At 41.7% G+C, this 16760-nt stretch overlaps 1 protein-coding gene across 1 annotated transcript in view; it reads left to right on the top strand.

The window, feature by feature from the left end:
• The window catches only part of LOC101850530 (cGMP-dependent 3',5'-cyclic phosphodiesterase), a gene marked incomplete in the record, with an annotated part of 165720 nt that overhangs the window by 101081 nt on the left and 47879 nt on the right, over positions 1-16760 (top strand). The window contains 2 exon segments of the mRNA XM_035973122.1: positions 13508-13571; positions 13978-14059. Coding sequence (XP_035829015.1) covers positions 13508-13571; positions 13978-14059 — 146 coding nt within the window.

Genomic DNA, 16760 nt, shown 5'->3' with positions numbered 1-16760 from the left:
AGAATAGAGAAGACGTCACTGACAAAAACAAACAGGAAGAAGATGAATCTGGGGTCAAAGAAGTACTTGAAGACCTTGGGCTGCTCAGAAATGTACTGTCAGTGCCCGAGTGTGCTGGGTTTTTCAGTGCTGCACCACACAGTGGGTTCAGTCATTGTGATGCAGGGGAACTCAAAGAGGATTTCACCACTAAACATGGTGCTTGTGACTACTGTCGTCTTTCTCACTGTTTTGGAGACGGGTGTCAAGATCCGGGTGTGTTGGTGAAGTCACACCAACAGTCACCAGGTTTGGACGTTCATGCCTTCACATCACCTGTCAATATTCCTCCGAGTGAGACAAGATGTTCCGCAAATTTAGATATTTCTGCATCGAATGAAATGTTTGCTGAGGGCTGTGATAATCTCACTGTTCTCTCTCAACCCTCAGAGGAAGATGAGAAAGATAAGTTGGTCGGGGAGAATTTGGTCTCGGATATCCACGGAGGTCAGTGTGCTTTTGAGGAGACTTTCTTGAGTGATGTGTCTGGAGTGTCATTGGGGTTTTCGTCTGAAGATGAAGGAACAGATCCAGAGCTGCTGTTTGACATGTCTGGCTTAGATAACTCTGTCTCAGGATGCTATCTGTTATCAAAAAGATGTGAAGCTAATGATACTGTGTATAAGGACAGTGTGATATCCAGTTTCAACTCTTTTTCAAACACTGGCACGTTGCTCAACACATCCGCGTCTCATGATCATGACTATTTGTCAGCGAAAATCTGTGACTCAGCTGTGTCAAGAAGTGCATTGTCTTATGTTCAGGACGACATGAATCGTCATCATGCTGACAGAAATATGTCAGCATTACCAGGGCAGGGAGAGACTGAAGCAATGGCTTGTGTCTCTGATGCAGATCACAGTAGTAAAAACTCTGTTGTTGGGGATGATCTTTGCTTTGAAACTTATGATGTTGCACTTTACTCAGAGGAAGGGGAGGAAGTTTTACATTCTCAGAAAAGTACTGCAGGCAACGGGAGCATAGATAATGTTTTGTGCACACTGGGAGCTAGTTCTGAAAGTGTTAGCACAGAAGCTTTGTACACTAAGAGAAATAAAGCTGGAAGTGGGACTGGTTCTCAGGATGTGGCGTCGACTTCAGAGCCAGAGACTGCTATGACATGTCATGTGTCCAAAGTGTGCTCAGAATTTGTTGATGAGCTTGATGTTGGACATGTGTCCTTTAGGCATGGAATGGCAGAGACTTTTAAAAGTGCAGATTTCTCAGTAAAGAGGGAAAAGATAACGGAATCACACACAGATGAAGAGGCTCTCGTGTCAGACTGTTCCTTACCCTCTCCACCAGGTCATGACCGTATTGACAAAACGAATACTTTTCAATCTGTTCCGGCTCACAGTGACCATAAAATGCAACACCTTTCACTGGGATTTTGCCAGGATGAAACCAGCCTTCGTGAAGACTTGCAAGTCGCATTTGAAACTCTCATCCCTTCGGAGAGTGTGGTAAGCATGAGCCAAGTGTCTGGCTTGGGTCTCAGGGAATACAGTGAGACTACAGTTGTACCCAGACTGAAATCTATACAGACAAAAAAGGGACAAAGTTGTCGTGCTGCCTGTAGAGCACGTGCTCATCCTTATTCTGGAAAGAGAAAGTCTTTCTGCAGAAGTTACACAAGTCATACAACTGTTGATGATTTTTCAGCTGATGTTCATCTTGAAAGTAATAAGGAGAAATTACTTTTAAACTTTAGAACACTCAAAAACATGTGTGGCGACAGCGTTTTTTCCTCTACAGATGCTAAAGAAAATGTAGTTTGGGATTTCAAGACCAGTGGGGAAGAGGAAAGGGTGCTCGACATGGTTGTCAGTGGCTCTGTAGGTGGTTGGAATGAGCTTGGCAGTGGTGACAGTTTTCTAAAAAAGTCCACCTTTTCAGCACAAAGAATGGTGCCTGCAATGTGTGTTGCAACAGGGGATTTGTCACAAAAACCTAAAGGCGGAGACTTGGCTTCTACCGAAACTCTGGAAGAAATTGTAAGTAATGACATTGTTACATGGATACTGGAGGATATTATGATGGAGGCGCTGACCTCACAGGTGTGTGAAAAGGTTACATCTAATGACAGTATTGATGATGCTGCAGGATATGACCACTCATGTAAAGAAACTGTAAAAACATTGGAAGCTGACTGCATTGTGAAAAAAGTTTTAGAGGACCTTATAATTGAGGTGTTAGACATTCAGGATTCTGAGACGGTTCTGCAGACTTCGTTCAGCTCCCAAGAGGAAGAGATTAATGTAATGGCCACAAAACATGTTTCTATCTGCCCTGAATGTTTGGAAACAGACTTGTCTGTCTGTGGCTCTGATGTGGTTGTACCTCTGTCTTCGTTCAGCAAGAAGATCTGTGAGGACACAAGACAAGAAGGTTCAGATAAAAATTCTACCGACTGTATTGCTGAGACTGTGACAAGAATATTAGAAGATATTTTAATTGAAGTGTTGAACTCACAGGGTCATCTGAAGGTTGACTATCCTTCATTTTGCAAAAATAAAAAAGAGGTTTATCAAAGTGGAGAACTATTGGAGAAAGGAGAGACTGCCTGTGACACCCAGCATTCAGTGCTTATGTCACAAAATGGAAAAGTTTTTGATGAGATGAATGAAGGTGCCACTCTCTGCAGTGTTGCAAAAATTGTAGACGACATTGTGACTCAAGTGGCAGATTTAGAGGAACGTGTGGGGGGCGTGAGAACTTTAGCGTGTGCACAAAAAGAAGACAGTCATGTAGTGAACCCAGAAGAATTCACATCTACCTCTGATGTTCTGGACAAGGAAATTGGGGTCTGTGACACATGTCACTCTGTGTGCCTGTTGTCACAAGATAAAGGTGTCTGTGATGATACAGGAATAGGAGATTTAGAACTGAGCTCAGCTGATGGTCCTCCCATGATTGTGACAAGAATCTTAGAGGAGATTATAATGGAGGCTCTGGATTTGCTGCACTCAGAAACTGAATCGGAGAATGTTTTGCAAATTGTGCAGGAGGAAGTGACTGATTTGACTGATGCTGGAAAAAGTGTGCCTAGCTCCGATGCTTTGGTGAGAGAAGTAGAAGTCAATAACATAGGTCAAGATACACATGTGTCTGCACAAGACAGAAACACTGGTGATAATTCCTGTGAAAGGTTTTCAGAATTAACATCAGCTGACTGTAATGTAACTAAAGTTGAAGAAGATCATGGGATAGAAGGGTTGCCCCTGAATGATAGTGGGGAAGCTGAACAAGCCTCGTTGTGTGTTCAAGAGGAAGAGATTGATTTGATTTACCCTGGAAGAATTGTGACCTTGACTGATTTAGTGGAGACAGAAGTACCTGTCTGTCACAGTCATGGTGAACACCTGTCTTCTCCAGATAGGAACGTTTGTGATGATACCTTCGAAGAAGATTCAGAAGAGAGGTTGGTTGATTGTACCATGGTTGTGAGAGGAGTTGTAGAGGATGTTATTGCTGAAGTGGTGGACATGCAGGTGTCTGAGAAGGTTGTGTGGAATCCTTCCTGCATTCTAAATGAAGAGGTTGATTTGATTAATAAGATAGAAACCCTGACTTTTTCAAATGATTTGGAAACTGAAGTGCCTCAAACAGCTTTTATGGAGCATCTGTCTTCTGAACATAGAGATGTCGCTGATGAGAATAGTGGTGGAGATTCAGAACAAGATCTGCCTGCTGATGACACTACCGTTGTGGCGAAAGTGATAGAGGATGTCATTATCAAGGTTGTTAGCTCAGTGGAATCTGAGAAAACTACTTATTCCTCTTTACATAGAGCAAAAGAAGAAGTTGATTTGTTGAACAATGAAAAAATACTTTGCTCTGACCACAAGGGAATTGAAGCACCACACTTGGTCACTGAGCATGTGTCTTCACAAGATAAAAAAGTGGCTTTTGATACTGGTGACTTGGACTCAGAAACAAAACTCTCAACTGATTGTAATGTACTTGTGGCAGAAGTCATAAATGATATTATAATGAAGGCTCTCTGCTTTGTGGAAACTAGAAATCTTTTGACAGCCTCTGGGAGTGATCAGAAAGAAGTGAATTTGATGTACAAAGTTTCTCACTTTCGTGTTGAGGACACTGAAGTACAGATTTGTGACTCTGAACATGTAGATTTGTCCGTCAAAGGTGCAAATGTTTATGATGCTACAATTGATGGAAGTCCAGAGATGAAATCATCTGCTTGTGTTGTGACTAGAGTTTTAGCAGACACTGTTAGAGAGGTGTTGCTTTTGGAGGAGTGTGGGGAGAACATGCAACCTTCATTGTGTGTTCAAAGTGAAGAGATTGGTTTTGTTGACAAGGAAGAAAGCTCATCCTGTTTTGAGTTTGTTGCACCGTGTGGAGCTGTCTGCACCACTGATGAAGCTGTGGACATGTGTTCTCTAGGTTGTGCAGAACTGAAATCAACCGATAATGTAAGAGAAGTTTTAGAGGAGGGGCTAAGCCTGCAGAATTCTAGTAAAGCTATTTCAATTCTTTCATCTTGTGCACTAGAGGAAGAGATTAGTTTGATGAATGACAAGGAAACTCATCCTTGCTATAAAGTTTTGTCTGCCAGTGAGGGAGATCAGGTGTCTCAAGATCAAAATCCAAACAGTGATCATGTAAGTGATGGAGATAGGAACTTTACATCGTGTGAGTGGGTTGACCCGAGGGAGACTGGAAAGCCGGAAGAAGAAGAAGAAGGGGAAATGCCCTCCTTTCAGACCAGACCTGCTGAAGACTCTGAGTACTGTGTGGTAAATTGTGCAAGTGGAATTCTGCTTTCGTCGTCTGTTGCAGTAGAGGCTTCTGGGTCAGATCAAGATGCAAACGCCTCCAAGTCTAGTGGTGAATCATCACTGCAGGACATGACGGAGTGGGAGGAAAGCAATCTCAGTAGCGGGGAGGACTTGGGATTTGAGGCTGACGTCAGTAGTTCTGCTGACGTCACTTTGGTGGCACCCCGGTCATCAGACAGGGTGAAAGTAGGACATCCTGAACGATACTTACGTCTGGCTTGTCAAAAGAAGTCAGGGTTATTGCCATTATGTTTGAACAAGTTTCGCTTTGTTTCTGACGCTGATGAAGATGTGAGCACAGACATCAAATGCATTGATGATTTTGCAGGAGACGATTGTTTTGTCAGCAAAAGGGCAGCCTTTGAAAAGCTGCCTCTTGAGCAAGAAGACTGTTGCAGAGTATTTCATATTGAGAGAGGCCTAAAAGAAGGGACACAGCAGTTATCAAATGATTCAGAGCTTGTGATATCAGCATGTGACAAGACAGAAGTGGCCCCACAGTCCCAACAAAAGTCTGTGTTTTCAGAAGACATTTCCCTGTCTGACAAGACTGAAGAAGTCTGTAATCAGACTCAGATGGAACCTGAAGCCAATGTGCTGCTGAAATATGAGGAAAACAAAGATGATGGAGTCGATGAAAAGGAGCTGCTTGAGGGAGAAGAGAGACATTTTGCAGAGGTCGTCTTGGATGTGGAGGGCGAGCTGGATAATGAGAGGTGTGAGACACTTGTTACTGAAATGCAAAATGTGCACAGTGTGAAGGATGAAGGGAAACAGGTGGCTAAGAGTGGACCAAGGGCATTGGATTGTGTTGGTGGTGGGGAAAAAGAGTTTGTTAGTAATGAGCTAGAGAAAGTGAGCTTTACCCAAGGTGAGGAAAGAGAAACAGATGATTTTGAACCGAAACCAATGGACAGTGACAGAGCCAAAAGAAAAGAGCAAGAATTACTTTATCAAGAGAAAGTAAACATTTGCGAAAATACGAATAGTGAAACTGTTTTTGATGAAAAAGGGCAAGAGGTGTTTGACTTAAAAGAGAAAATGGAATCCACTACTGGTAAAAATGATGGCAAGGAGCGATATTCTTCCATATTTGGTTTTCAGGCACATCTCCAGCCAGTTACTGTGAACTCAGAAGGGAAACAAGGACACTGTGTAAGAAATCAGACCAACAGAATTGGTTCGTTTATGGCTGTGAGAGACCTGAGGTCTGCCCCCAGTGATAAATCTCATTCTTTTGTGGCCAGCCTTCCTCCTAGGTATGTTTGCAAGAAGCCTCCAGAGCAGCAGATGTTGCTGAGGAGTTGTCTGATGAGAAATGCTTCAGCAGCACAAAATGAAGAGCAAATGGAGAAACAGTCCATGTTCTCACTTAGTCAGTCTGACCGCAGGGCAAATGATGCGGAGAAGGAGAGGTGTGAAAGGATATGTCACGACTGGGATAAGTTCAGTGGTGATGACGACAGTGTTGACACGGAGGGGAGTGTGCAGCTAGATGCTCAATACTATACTGATGATAGTTGTGTTGAGAATGATGTCAGTTTCGGTGAGGGTGATGCCAGTTTTAAGACGAGTCCTCCCTCAGACACTACTTCTCTGCATTTGACGTCTCATCTTCACACACCTTTGGTCAAATCAAATACTGCAGTGAGCAAAGATGATATGAGCGAGGAATCTTTTGAAGGTGCAAGAAAAAGCCTCAAGTGCAAGTTCTCAACACCCAAAACTTATGGAGGTGTTGGTCCAAGAGAGGTTTGGGGGAGGGGTGAGGAGGATGAGACACGTCACTTGTTGGTTGTTAGTCCAATACCAGAAGAAGGGGAGAGCTGGGTGGAAGAGTCACTCATCAGTGTGACTGATAATGAAGAGGTGTCTGTGTTTGATGGATCAGATGATATGACAAACAGAACAGTGCATGATGAACCTATTGGCATGTCTGGTATTGAGGTGTTCTCTGACAGTTATATAAACAAATGTTCTGTGTTGGTGGAGAGCAGTATGAGGAACACTGTAAGTGATAAATATGATAAGGAAAACATCTCGTACCATGCTGATCACAAGTTATTTGGTTTAAACCCCAGCCATGTTGTTGAAGATGAAGATGTATGTGAGCCGTCAAAAGAGAAAAATGTGTATACATCTGTCGCCCAACTCCCGAGCATTGGTATTGGTGAAGGAGAAATCAGCTCCAATCTGACACCACAGAAAAAGTCTGTGAAGTTTAGTTTGCAGGATGACATTGTGATTATAAGTTCTGATGAGGAAATAACTGTAGGAAATCCTGCTGCTTCAGACTTGAAACATGGGCTTGAAGAAATGGGGTCGGAATCTGTGACCTCAAAGCTTGAAGAGAAAAGTAACAATAATTTTGACAATGTGTCCAGTGAGCAGCGCACCCCACTAGAGATCACATATGAGCCATTTTTAGCCTGTGGGAGAACATATTACAATAGCTTGTATGTGATTACTGAAGAGTCTGAGGATTGCCATCTAAATGATACTATGGGTGAGTCAATAGAGTCAAGTGTTTGTGAGAGGGACACATCTGACTCTGATGTCTGCAGTGAGGAAGTAGAGGCTGGCATGGAGTGTCAGGCAACTGTAGATTTGAGAGAGATGTGTGAGGTAGAGGGTGCTGTTGGGTCTGCTGGGTTTGTAGAACTCCCAGAACTGTGTGAAGCTTCTGTTGGTTGTCAGGACTCGGAGGTGCTTGAACCTGTGACATCTGCCCTTGGCCAAGGTTTGACTTTGTCCGCTGTGGCTTCTCCACATTCTATGGCCTGTTGTGTCGGAGCAACAGAAGGGAGCAGTTTTTCTTTTTTGTCCAATTCACGTGAACAAGCTGCTCTTGCGGTCTCAGATCAGGCCCTTGGGGAAAGTAGGTATGATGCCTGCACCCCTGAAGAATGTAGCATTTTGTCAGTGTCCAGTTCTGGAAATGTTCCAGACACCAGTGAGCTTTTTGACGATTGCGATGTTTCTCCTGTTTTGGGAGGAGCATGTGTATCAAGTCTTGAAGTACTACATTCAAGATTATTACTGAGTGTTGTAGAATCATTTAATGCGTCAAATCCTGAAGAAGTACAATATGTCTCTCCAAGTGGTGAAGTAAAAGAAACTGTGCCAAAGCTTGAAGGAACTGAAATATTGGATTTTGCCGCCAGTGTAGACAACATTGACTACTATCATGTGACAGATGATGATGGTCTTGCCCTGGACACCTGTAGAATAGTAGAATGTACAGACAGAGAAGAGAACGCTTTGAGTACAAGGGGAAATATCATTGAGAATGTGAACACAGATGGAGAGGAGGATTGTCTGAGGGCCCAAAGAGGTGGTTCTGAGAATGTCATTTCATCACTCTGTTCAAAGCTAGAAGTTGAAGTCATAGATTCTCTTTGTCAGTCTGAATCATTCTCGGAAGTTCAGGATTTGGTAGATGTGCAGACAAACTCTGAAGTAGGGGTAATATATTCAGAATGTTCTTCATCGCCACTGACAGAAGATAAAGAAGTGTCATATTATTGTGAGGCTTGTGAAAATCCTTCTCAACACAACTCTGATATTCAGCTTGAAATCAGCATCAACGTAGAGGGTTTTTCAAGTGGATACAGTTGCCAGTCGGAAGATAATGTACATCAAACAAGAAATTTGTCTTATTCTGTAGGCTGTAATGAAGTGAATGATTTATCATGGTGTGAGGAGGAGAATACTGACAGAGACAGAAATGGTCGTGATATCCATAGTGAAAGAGACAGACTTGGGCAAATGGATGAGGTAGATGAGTCTGATGATGGCATGTTTGCTGCGGATCCGAGTGGTCTGAGTATGGCTTTCTTTGACCCTAACATGCTAAATGATGTGTCCAAAGTGCAAAGACTGAACCAAGTAGATGACTCTGTGGATGATGAAGCTACAGCATTGCTTGCATTGCTACGAGGCTTGGATACTCGCTTTTTAAGTGACTATTCAGGGCAAGATGAGAATGTTGATATTGTGACTGACTCTGTTTTACAAGTAGACTCCATAGAAGAAAACTTCTTGTCCTGCTTTGAGAAGCACAAAGTGCAGGGCATTACAGATCCGGAGGTCATTGTTGGAGGAGCCTTTAATTTAATTTCAAATGACACAAGTTGTGATAGCAATGGTTTGTTTGGAAAAGAAGAAGATGGCGTCATCCCTGGAACGAGAAGTAATCGAGAAGAAATAAGTAGTGAGATACCTGCATTGCAGTTTATTGTTGAAGACCATTGTTCTGAGCAAGCCACACACCCTGTCGTAACTGAGGCCTTTGAGTCTGAGGTAACAGCTGACAGAACTTTTCAGTCTATGCAAAAGGTTGAGAATCTACAAGAAGAGACGAGAAAAATAATAGACCTACAAGCCACGGAGAGTTGTGAGGATTTGTGTCAAGAGACTGACTCTGAGTATAATCCTATTCAACAGGAATTTGAATGGTCCAACCTGAATGATGATCTGTTGAACTGCACATTATGTCACACGGGTGTTGTCACAGGCTCAGTATCTGACCCTGACGGTGACCCCAGTGGCATGTCTGAAGACAGAAACAGTATACTCAATGAGACATTCATTGTAGAGGAATCTGAATTGACACTGTGGATAGAGACTAAAGAGAGAGAAGTTGAGCAGAGTTTGGATAGGAGGGACAGAAAATACCCCAGTCCGAATACTGAAGAAAACAGGGAACAAAAAAGTGAAGTAGCTAAAGAGGTGGAAGATTTTGGGACTAGAATTGGAGAAATGACAAAACTTGGATGCAGGATAGAGGCTGAACATCTGTCAGAGGTGGGACATGATGTTGTTGAATTGAAAGGCAATGTAATGGAATTTGAAAAGCACAGCGCAGAAACCTGTATAATGGAACCAATCTCTGTGGGGAAGGAGTTCTCCTCCCAGTGTGAAGGTAAAATGGGAGACAAGAGATATGATAAGGCTGAGTTCTGCCTTGAGGAAAGTGAGGAAGGTTCTGAAGACTTGAATGCTTCTTCTGAAGCTTACTCTGATAACATGGAGAGGCTTGGAAGCTCAGACGAACACCTGGCAATGAGCTCTTCTGACTCTCTTAGTGACCAGGACATTCTGAGTCCAACAAACGACATCATCCGTGATCCCTTTGTTCTTGAGAGTCTCACAGGCGGTAGAAGCCAGGGGTGGTGTATCAGTGCCGTGAGCACACCACTCCGGGCAGCTGGGACAGAGCTCACTGGGTGGAATGTTCCAAGGACTTTGTATCAGCAGGAGAATAGGGACAGATGTGATTGTAACTCTTTGAGCCCAGGGTCACCAGGTTCTCAAGCTGTGATGGCTATAAAAGATGCTGTTGTGGATACTGTTGGAAATTTTTTCTTCTCTAGTGGAGATAACCAGACAAAGATTTCTTGCTTGGAAGGTCAAGTTGAGAGAGGTGAGTCTATTGAAAGACATGAGGAAGACATTTGTAAAGATCAGGAAAGTATTTTTGAAGGATATCGGGAAAATATAAGAAATATTTGTGAAGGACATCAGGAAGACGTTTGCGAGGAACTTCAGGAAAAGATGTTACATGAAAATCAGGAAAAGATTTATTCTGGTGCTGGCAGTATGATGCAGCTCAAGTCTTTGGTTGGGAATAAGAAGGGTCAATATTTCTCTGGTTTTGAGAGTGAGATGAAGTCCTCAATGGAAAATCAACAGTGTGGGGATGCTCCTAATTATGAAAGTGAGATGGACAAGCATTTAGTAGGAGGTGATGATAAGGTAAACCTTTCTTTTGGAAAAGATGATCATGACTTGAGCAAGTCTTTTGGAGATAACAGTAAGTTGGACGAAGCTTTCACAGAAGATAACAAGAAGATCAAAGAGTTCTTTTCAGATTTTCCTCAAGAGAAGTTGTCTGACTTGGATATTGCTCAAGTTAAGGACCAATTAGAAGAGGAGTGCTCAGTAAGGACCAATGAGATGCTGAAAGTTTTACCTGAGGGTCATCCTCAAGAGAACTTGTCTGGTACTGATAATGAGTTCAAGAATTTGAATCAAAATGAGCTGCTTGAAAACTTTTATATTTATAATGTTGAATTAGAAACTGATTTGACAGAAAGTGAACACCAAGAAGGCGCTTATTGTGAAAGTGAAACACCTGAGGTGGATGATGGGCGGTCACGAAAAGAGGATTTTGCCAGTGTCAAAAATAATTTGGAACAGAATGACATTTTGTGGGATGATGATAATTGTTGCATAGAGAGCCATGTGGAAAGCCTCATCAGTGAAGTCAAGTTTAATCAAAATTTGAACAATGAAGCTGGCTTTTCCAGTTCTTTGTGCTTTGAAGGAGGGGATGAGTTGGACTTTCTTCAAAGTTTGCAACATTCAGAATGGACTGAGCATGCCTTTGGTTCTACTGATTTTGATCCCTCTCATATGAAGACATCTTTGATACTGAACATAAAGGATAGTGACAGATGTTTGATTGAGGGACAAGAGACTGTACAAAGAGGATTAGAATGCTCCAGTGATGGTACTCAACACAGAGGCATTGATATAAACTCTTCTCATCTCAAAATTGAAAATTTGAATGTTCCTGAAGTCGTTGATAAGGAGTGTGAAATCCTAAAAATTGAACAAGGTTTTTCCCCTATGATTTATGAAGATGGAGATAATACTGTAAACTCCTCTGATTCTGAAATTGAAGATTTGAATGTTGCTGTGGTTGCTGATGACCAGGAAACTCAGATTCTACAAGAAAATTTTTTAGTGCACTTCAAAAAACATGGGTGCTATTCTGCGCCTTTTGGTGATGAAGAGCTTGATGGTATCCCTGTGAAGTCTTCTGTTTGTGACACTGACCACTTGAACATGGCTGTTGTTTCTGATGACAGCGTCCTGTGTGTTGTTGCTGGATATAGCAGTCAGGCTAATGATGAGGAGTCTGGTCTTCTGGGCCAGTCTGACCTCTGCGGGTTTGATGACCTTTTCTCCGTCTCACCTGCATCGGCACAAAGTAGTTCCAGTGGTGGGGGAAACTCCACAGGGAACGTGCCATACCCTTTCTGTGATGTCATGACTCCGGGAAAGAAACGCTACAGTTCTTTCATGTTTGGAGACAAGTCTCTCAGCAAGGCTAATGATCTTCTGTTTGTTGACCTTGAACTTCACACTTATGTGCATAACAGAAACAGTCCAGCTGGTGAGGAAGGGATGGGCTTAATGGAAGTTGTTGATTGTGAGACAGAGGTGAAACGTGACGTGGTTGATACGGAAAGTGAAGTGGAGGTTGTGGATCACGGTAGTGACATTCAGGACAACACCGCTGATTGCCGGGGGGCTGCTGCTGCTGTTACTGATGTCATGAAAGATTTTAGCTTGGTAACTCAAAGCAACAATCTCGGTACTCTTGATCAACGTTGCTCTGATAAAGATCTTGACACTTGTATGATTTTAGATGATTCTGCAGAGAATCTGAAAGTGGAAAGTGGTGGAGAAAGAGATAACTCTCCTGGTGATGCTGCAGCTCAGAATCAGAAAGTGACCGCCTCTGGCTTTGAACAGCACAACCGATTGGAGGATAAAGAGACATGGTTGACCAGTTTTCTTTCTCAGCAGGCGACAAGAAAAGTTCTCTTTTCCGACATCATAGGCCGGCTACCCCTGCGAAGTGGCCCAGGAAAGGCAGCACTTGCCTGTGACATGGGTAGAGAGAGTTTGGGTTTTGTTTAGGTTTCATAGAATTCAGGCCCTCTTTGTGACCTTTTCGAACCTAGTTTGGGGTTTTATCTGCTTCTCCTTTCTGTTTGTTCACCATGGAACTCTGATACATTTGTCATTTGGTGAGTTAAATGCCCCTTTCCTAACTGCAGGGTTATTTAAGAGGCAGCTGATGTAGTGGAACTTTTATGAAAACTTGCCAATTGCATAATGTGGTTTACACATTTGTTTCAAGCATATTTATCATAGAAATTTGGGCCAGTAAAAGTAAATAGTTTACAGAAAAACCCATACTCTCTATTCTCATGGCACAGGTAGCTGTGGAATGAGATGGGTTATTAATTCTTCAAAAACTGTTAAAATCCCCTAATTAAACTTCATGTCTTCAGACTAACTGTCATTGTGTCGTCAAGATGTCATTTCTCCGTGGTTTGTTATGAATCCACTCCGAAAAAAAGTGTCACTTTTCCTTTTATAAAAGATGTATATAATTGATTTGGCATTCTTGCTATGGCTGTGTCAGGTTGCTTTATATGAAAATGTAGTTGTATTCAACTCTCGGTTAGTTTCAACGTGAAATCTTATTTGTTATTGTGTTCTCCTGTATCAGAGTTCCACTGTTCACTGTTCTTTTGCGAATTGGTTTATGTTTTTCAATTTTTACTTTGTTGTTCGTTTCAAGAAAATGTACAAGGGTACAGTAAAAATAAATTTATGATTAAGATGATTTATGCTCTCAGTTTTCTAAACAATTTTGTTAGTACACATGTATATATCTTTTGATCGTCAAAAATTTTAAAATGTTAATCATCCGTTTGTAACATATTTTAATTGTTTAACTTACTAATATTTTTCACAGTGAACTGGAAAAAAAAGTGGAAAATGTAGTCGTATTCATGAGATATTTGCTTTGATTTTTTTTATCTATATAAAGTTCATTTATTTGCTTGTTTTATTTACAGATGACCTTACCAAGCTGTTGAGAGAAATTATGCAAGAAGCCAGAAACCTCACTGATGCTGAAAGGTTTGTCCCTCGCGCTGATTATCTTGATATTTGTCTGGTTTTTAAAAAAAATAATTTTGGCCTCTGCTTTGGTGCTGTTGCCTTTTTAAGAGGTTTGAAATTGAGTAGAGTCTAGGTCTCTCTCTCTCTCTCTCTCTCTCTCTCTCTCTGTAGGCTAATCCTGATGTTCTGATGTGGGAGTGGGCAGAAAGTTTATTTTGATCTTGGTAGTCTATTAGTTTTTTCCTTTGCTATCGTTTTTGTTTTCATTTAGTGGGGTGGGGTCTTGACTGTTTACCTTGAATATTCCTGTAAAGGCAATGTCACCGTCTCTATTTTGGTTTTAATACGTATTAGCTTTTTAATGTTGTAAAACAAATTCAAACACATTTGCTTGTTATTTTAAAGATTGATTTTTGCCTCTCAGGTGCTCAGTGTTTTTGCTGGACAAGGACTCAGACGAACTGGTGGCTATGGTGTTTGACGGGATCACAGCCGACGACAAGGAAGTGAGTGGCTCACGGCGTTTTGTCCTAGTGTCTTTTGGGAGCATCCGGTGCATGGTAGAGGCTGCTAGGCATTTTTTTTCCTTATCGATTGATATGAGAACCGCTCAGACTTGTATAATATGGGAGGTACAAACAGAAGAAACCATTGCATCATCCTTGTGTCTGTTTATAACATGATGTGCCAAGCGTTGCGTTTTGTCTCGTGTGTGTGTTGATTGTGCATACTGCTTGTTGCTGAGTGGCTTTTTGTCTTCGTCCTGCCTAGCTAGCTGAGCTGTCTCTCAGTCTTTTCTCTCTGTCGAAAACAACAGACTGTTTGGCAGATTATTGTCTCGTCTAGCCTTTTGATTCGCTGAGATTTAAGATGAAGAGGTTGTTGTTGTTAGCGATCCAGAAGATGAAGAGGTAAAAGGTACAGTGCGTTGATTTTATCTTTTTAACTTTTGGCAGGCTTTTTTTTCTTTAATATGGGTTGAACGGGGAGTTTTAAGGGATTATGAAATTGAATTTCAAGTATATTGTTAAAGAACCATGCATTGTACGACTAAAATAGAAAATGTCGGAGAATAGCTTCATGGTCATGTCTGTTGACGTTGTTTGGGTTTTTTTTTGTTTTCTTTATTATTCCACTTGCATCAAGTCTAGAACTATTATATTTATGTATAACATATTCATGTATACATATATATATATATATGAGCGCTTCAAATTTCAGACATACTAACCACAGAAAACTGTTTGCTGAGATCAGTGGGGCATAGTGTTTGGTTGAACAAGGAAAAAAGACGAGAAGTCAAAAAAATAGTGCTATTGTTGCTTCACTTTTTGCCTGTAAACTTTTAAAAATGTCAAACCTAGACAAAACAAGTGCACAATCAGTTTGCCATGTCACTCAGCAGAACTGGTTCAGGTCAGGTAGATATGATTTTGAAACACATTGTAATACTGTTAAATTGCTCAAGAATGTGCTTAAACGTATCCTGTTTTTAAAAAAAGAAGAAAGAAGAACAAAAAGGAAGGGGGGAGGGGGAGACAAAGAATTTAAAGCTTAGTGGTGTTACGGTGTGGTATTTATTTTGGGAACTTAGATTTGAAGATGTTTGTGTGCAGCTGTTTTGTAATTCCAGCATAAGTCCGTCAAACAAATCTTCAAGATGTATGTCTTCTTTTCTAATACTTCTTCCCCCTCCCCTTCTCCAAGAGAGGTTTTCAATTCTGTTTTGGGAGAAGGAAAGTTTGTGAGATGAGAAAAACTGTTCTTTCCCTTGCATTGTTTTTTTTTTTTTATATTTCTGTATGAAACAAATCAGCTTGTTTCCATGCTGTTGGGAGAAATATGTCTTAAAGGGGAAGCTGCTACCTCTTTTACTTAACAGTGCCATTTGTATGGGACAGTGCTGTTTGTTTGGGTTTCCAGTGATCTGCATGCTGTGCCATGTGTGTCTGAACTGCTAATGTCTGTCGCTTAGCATCGTGCAAAACTGAGAGATTACTCTGCTATGCTGGTTGGAGGTACACGTAGTCTTATTTTCCATGGCTACGTTTATCTGTAAAATTATACAGTATCTCTCTCTCTCTTTCTCTCTCTCTCTCTCTCTCTCTCTCTCTCTCTCTCTCTCTCTCTCTCTCTCCTGTTTTTTGGTTTTTGTGGTTCTTCTTGTTCTTTTGGAATGTTCAAAGGAGATATACTTGCCACATCTGTACTGTAGTGGTGACTATCTTTGCTGTTGCGCCACACAAAAGATGTGAGTTCAATTCCCCTGTGGAGAAGTCTATTATATGGAGTATCTCTGACTTTTTGCCATATTAGCCCCTGAGCTGGCCCTGTCAGGCAGGGTTGAAGCAGACTGCCTCTTAAGTAATGTTATTTGTGTAGATGTGAGCGTAAAGCATTTTCAGTCAGCTTGGAGGTGCAGGTGCGTTTGCTCTGCATACCTGGTGGCCTTGAGATGAAATTCTTTGTGAGGTCTCACGGTCTCCGCTAGAATGTTTCAGTGTCCATCACTGCACGGTCTGTCCATCACTGCTCGGTCTTTCTCTGGTTCAACAATCAAAGCCCACTATAAGTATACATTATAAGTGTCTCTTGGTGTAATGGTTAGGCTTTCCGTCTTGCCTGCAAGGGGCATAAGTTCTTTTCCCACTTTGGAAGGTATTTTATAGGGTATCGCCTTTCTCTGCTGATTTCTGTGCCATTAACTTTGGCTCTTCTTATCTTGTCTCTTGTTTTTGAGGGGTTTTTTAAAGTCCTCAATGACAAGCCAAAATCAACTCTACTGTTCTGCTGGAGAATCATTTTGGGCTCCGTTCTAGCTTGAAGGTGTCTTACTTTCTCAGTTGTTTCTGAATGTGGTGACTTTTGACTGCATTGTGCTTGGCTTAGGGGCGTGGCTTGTTGTTGTTATCCCGAGGTCTGTTTTTAATTGTCGGTTTGTCAGTGTGTGGGTTTTTGTGGCGGAGGTGTTGTGGTGTGATGTGGTGTGTTGTGGTGCATGTTTGCTGTCTGACTGGGAGGGAATGAACTTGTCTCTCTGTGTCTGTCTGACTCTTCCTTTCTCTCTCTCTCTCTCTCTCTCTCTCTCTCTCTCTCTCTCTCTCTCTCTCTCTCTCTCTCTCTCTCTTTACCTATCTCTGTTTGTGTATGTATATAATCCTTGTTTCTGTGTCATATGCACAAACACTCATGTACTGACACTGTTTA

This window comes from Aplysia californica, unplaced genomic scaffold (assembly GCF_000002075.1).
Source record: "Aplysia californica isolate F4 #8 unplaced genomic scaffold, AplCal3.0 scaffold00026, whole genome shotgun sequence".
Classification (NCBI taxonomy): Eukaryota; Metazoa; Mollusca; class Gastropoda; order Aplysiida; family Aplysiidae; genus Aplysia; species Aplysia californica.
The sequence above is the reverse complement of the archived record's forward strand: the minus strand, read 5'-3'. Positions and strand labels throughout refer to the sequence as shown.